The following is a 4,457-nucleotide window of genomic DNA, read 5'->3' as shown; positions in this document are numbered from 1 at the left end:
TTACTAGTCTATTTGAATACAAATGCCCGTATTTTGACCATCAGTTGTCCGACTGAAGATCATTCAAAATGGAGGTGTGAAAATGGCCATCAAGGCATTGAACCATTAGCTAGAAGAAGTTTAAATTTGAATTGTATTTCCTTAAATATTTTTTTTTTGTTTTCCTGAGAACGTAGTGGAGGGTGATGACAATCGTTGATGTCCCACTCCTTTTTACTCGTCACATACATAAGTTTCGACAAACTCCACATATGAATTTACCATGAGAATTTTTGAACTTCCCCCATGAAAAAAATTTATAAAAATAATATATGTTAAAATATATTCTAAGATATATTTTTAATATATTTAAAATATATTTTTTATACATATTTTATATATATTTATATATTTTTTATGTATTTTTAATATATTTTTTTTATATTTAACATATATTTTTTTTATAAATTTTTTTTCATGGGGGCTTATGATTTTTCGTTTTTTTTTTCGTTACGATATGACGAAAAAAATAATATTCCATAATACTAGATTAGGAAATGGAAAAACCCTTGTTTTTTTTATCTTTCACCGGGGTGAAAAAAAAATTCAATTTAACTTTAGGGATAGAAAATCTGCATAAAAAATTAAAACCGTCCGCAAGGATTTCATTTTTTTTTCATTGATAAATATGAAAGTATCTTTGCACGTTGATAAACTGACAAAACATTTATTTAAATTTTATACTCTGACGGATGTTGAATTAAGAAAAACATTATTCAAACTTTTAAAATTACTAATTTGTTAAAATTTTCTTTATTCACAGGTGTTATCTAATGGACTTGATATTTCGTCTCCGGAGGTCACTTCAACAAATAAATGACAGTATGTTGGGACAGGAATTCCAGCAGACCAATAATCATAATGTAAGTAATTCAACTGCACATTGACAACATCTACCATACGGTTTTTTATTTTTCAATTCTTCTATTTAAATTGTTTTTTTATATCCCCCCTCCTCCCTGTCTAAATTTATCCGCGCAATCCACTATCATTCTGCCTGTATCTTTACTCTCCCCTCTCACTCAACTATCGTCTTTCGTTTTCATTCATTATGCGACGTTCAGACAAAATGTCCAATTCATGCCCGATACTTTATATTAAAAAAATAAAACAATAATTTATGTATATATTTAATTAAGTTTAAACTTTTACAGAATGATTTCAATCTTGGACCACAAAATGGACCCACTTCAAGTACATTTGGGTATTATGCGCAACTCACTCCTCCGTATTCACCTGATTCTAAGGAGTGCACTTCTTCGGTTGCTGTGCCTCCGGCACTCCAGCAAAGCAGTTCGACTTATGTTGGAGATTATCACGGGGGTAGTAATTTGTCACATGGCCCATTCCATTCTGATACCGGAGTTGATCCTACAAGTACTCTAGCAGCAAGGGTGTCTCCAAGTATATCCCAACAATCTGACTTTTCCACACGAAACACGTAAGTATTGCCTCTTATTTATTAATTATTTATATTGTCCACTTATCCAAAAAATTAAAGGAACAAAAAAATTTTATAAATTTTGTAGCGATTTTTGGAAGGCTGTATTTTTGTGAAAAATGATCGTATCGAAAAAACAAAAAAAATAAGCAAATTGAAGCTTGAAATCTCTAGTTTAAAGATCTTTCAACAAAATAATTTTTTGAGCCACGGTTTTTGCGGAATCATAAGAAAAAGGTCGAGACAAAATTTGTCCAAATTTTTTAGTTTTGTATTTTGGGTCTACGGGGCCGGGAAAATGTTTTTCGAAAAAACCAATTCATGGCTTGTGTAGGAAATGTATTCAGCTACAATTTGATTTTTTTGTTTCTCTGTCCGACAGTTTACTACTGAGATATCAGCCTTGATTTGGTTTGAATTCAGATTATTCGAATAATTCAAACTATTCGAATGATTCGAACTATTCGAATAATTCGATTCGATTCGAGACAAATAATTTGTAAATTCGAATGTTCGCACACCCCTACTATATTTTATATATCAAGTGAAAACAAAAAATTAATTATTTCTAATTTTATTTTACAGTTCACTACACGAAAACGACGTCAACATTTCTCTGCCGAATGCTAAAAATGATGGCGGTCCATTCAATGGACCAAAACCGGGCGGTCCAGAACCGGGCCAGTCAACTCGACGGGTAAGCAAAAGAAAATCAGTCAAATGCAAGAAGTGTCAAGTGCCATTTGACACAGAAGTTGAGTTGCGGACTCATCAGGAAGAGACTCACTTTAATCCGGAGAAAATCATTCGATGCCCGAACGAGAACTGTGCGTTTGTAACTGACCTAAAACACCATTGGGAGTACCACATGAAAAGGCACGGAGGAACAAAACCTTTCGGGTGTGACCTGTGCTCATATAGTTGCATTAACAAGGCAATGCTAAAGAGCCACATGAAAAAACACTCGAAGATATTTCAATACCACTGTCGTGACTGCCAAGTGAAATCCAACTTTCACCATGACTTCAAGAAGCATCTTGAGGCGACCAGACATCGACAAGGGCCAACCTTCGATGAGTATGGGAACCCTTCTGACAAGATAATTGATGTCGGCGGGAAGCGCAGAGGACTGAAAAAGCCTGCCCAAAAAGAAACAAAAATCTGCCCAGCAACAGTGGTGTCTCCTCCTGAAACTTCACATTATAGCTTGGGCCCTGTTCAAGTCGCTCCACTGGACCTGAGCAAAACAGGTTCAAGTATCAATCCAATGGACCTAAGCTAATGGACGTAAGTGTATTAAAAAAAAATAATAATGTATTGACTGTATATTATTCAGTACATTATTATAAAATTAGTTTTCCACACAAATTATCAGTCAGTAATTAAAATGTTTGATGTAAATCTAAAAAATTTTAAATTCAAAGGGGGTCAAACCAAAATTACATTTTTTTTTTTTCTAAATTAACTCGTCATTTAATATTTTTTTGACAATTGATAATACATACATTCAATTCTGGTTAAAGTAAAATGTGATGTACATTTTAAACATTTTCTTTTATAAAAAAATTTTTTTTTTTTTCACAATTTTCAATACTAAATTTTAATAAAAGCTATTATAAGTAAATAATAAATTATGTGATAGTTGCACTTTAAAAAAAAAACTTGAAAAATTTTAGTTATGTTCTGTTAGTAAAAAATAATTTAAAGTTTTTAAAATTAAATTTTGTCTTTAAATTTCGATAGATCGAAATTTCCGGTGATTGATTTAATAACAAAACTGTTTATTTTTTCAAGTTTTATTTTTACAGTGAGTAAGAATTAGTCTTAGGATTTTTTTTTTAAGAATAATACAAACCGGAATAATTGAATAATTATTCAAAAAATCAATTGATGGTTTATGTATTATATGTCAATAATTATATAAAATAAACGCAGATGTCCTCATAAAAAAAATATTTATAAGAATTGGTGCAATCGAGGATCTCGCTGAGAACTTAAGACTGATAATAAAATTCTTTATGAGCGATTGCTCAAAATATTTTTTAAAATGAAGTATGCAAACAATAATAATATTAAGTTGGTACAGCATTCGCAGCTTTTTCATGCTTGCCACTTGATAGTATTTTGTTTGCTTCATTTCGCGTAATCTGTAAAAAAACAATTTTTTTTTAATGCTTCTTATTAAAAGTAATAAAAAAAAATATATTCTAAGCAAAAAACCAGTAAAAATAAAAAAGTATTAATAGACAATAATTAAATTTTTATTGTTATGCAATTAAGATTATTAAGAGAAATGAAATGATTCATAGGTTGTAGATTATATAAATATATAAGCATCGTATACATAAAGATATATGTATGTATATATATAAATATAAAAATAAGTTGCCATGTGAATAATTAATTTCATTTATATAATTTCTGTAAAAAAAAATTTTTGAAGATATTTCATAAAATTTTTCTATTAGATATAAGATGGCTGAAAATATATTTTTGCAATGCTGGAAAAACTAATATCACAATATTAATATTTAAACTGTAATTATAAATATTAATATATGATAAGTGAAATTATATTTTCTATAAAATGTAACTTAAGATTTAAAAAATGTAAATTATCTAAAATTACTTAATATGTCAGCATTGCAATTTATTAATTAATTTATAATATCAGTTGCAATACTTCTATTCCGAAATTTGACTGAATTTTATTAAAAATTTTCCGGACTTGTCCATTCGTCCGTAAAGTTCAGTCAGGGATATTCGATATTTGTTCATGAGTTTTGGCTTAAAGAAATTTTAAATAGAAAAATTCTACTTCAATCATCGACTTCTAGTTTTTCAAGTTTTGAATTCCCGCTCGAAATTTTGAATTCAAATCGATAATACTAAACGTCTTTAAGCCGAAATTATCTTGTTGAATGGGTCAGGAGTATAAGTGACAAAAAAATTTCAAAAAAAAAAAAAAAAAAAAAAA

The 4,457-nt window shown here is 29.3% G+C and overlaps 1 protein-coding gene across 1 annotated transcript; it reads left to right on the top strand.

The window, feature by feature from the left end:
• The first annotated feature begins 749 nt into the window (after nucleotides 1-749).
• Nucleotides 750-2,940, top strand: LOC130676053 (protein hunchback-like). Its single transcript, XM_057482023.1, has 3 exons — nucleotides 750-902; nucleotides 1,194-1,480; nucleotides 2,066-2,940. The coding sequence occupies exons 1-3, from the start codon at nucleotides 813-815 to the stop codon at nucleotides 2,760-2,762; spliced, it is 1,074 nt and encodes a 357-aa protein (XP_057338006.1). The 5' UTR covers nucleotides 750-812; the 3' UTR covers nucleotides 2,763-2,940.
• The last annotated feature ends 1,517 nt before the right edge of the window (nucleotides 2,941-4,457 follow it).

Source organism: Microplitis mediator, chromosome 10 (genome assembly GCF_029852145.1).
Source record: "Microplitis mediator isolate UGA2020A chromosome 10, iyMicMedi2.1, whole genome shotgun sequence".
In the NCBI taxonomy this organism is placed as follows: domain Eukaryota; kingdom Metazoa; phylum Arthropoda; class Insecta; order Hymenoptera; family Braconidae; genus Microplitis; species Microplitis mediator.
Note: the sequence above shows the minus strand (reverse complement) of the source record. Positions and strands in the feature narration are given on the sequence as shown.

What these genes read in the sequence shown, in the direction of transcription:
- LOC130676053 (XM_057482023.1), top strand. Translation starts at nt 813, where the DNA reads ATGGACTTGATATTTCGTCTCCGGAGGTCACTTCAACAAATAAATGAC. An exon ending in AGCAGACCAATAATCATAAT is followed by an intron (nt 903 to 1,193) that starts GTAAGTAATTCA and finishes AAACTTTTACAG; the next exon opens with AATGATTTCAATCTTGGACC. An exon ending in GACTTTTCCACACGAAACAC is followed by an intron (nt 1,481 to 2,065) that starts GTAAGTATTGCC and finishes TTTATTTTACAG; the next exon opens with TTCACTACACGAAAACGACG.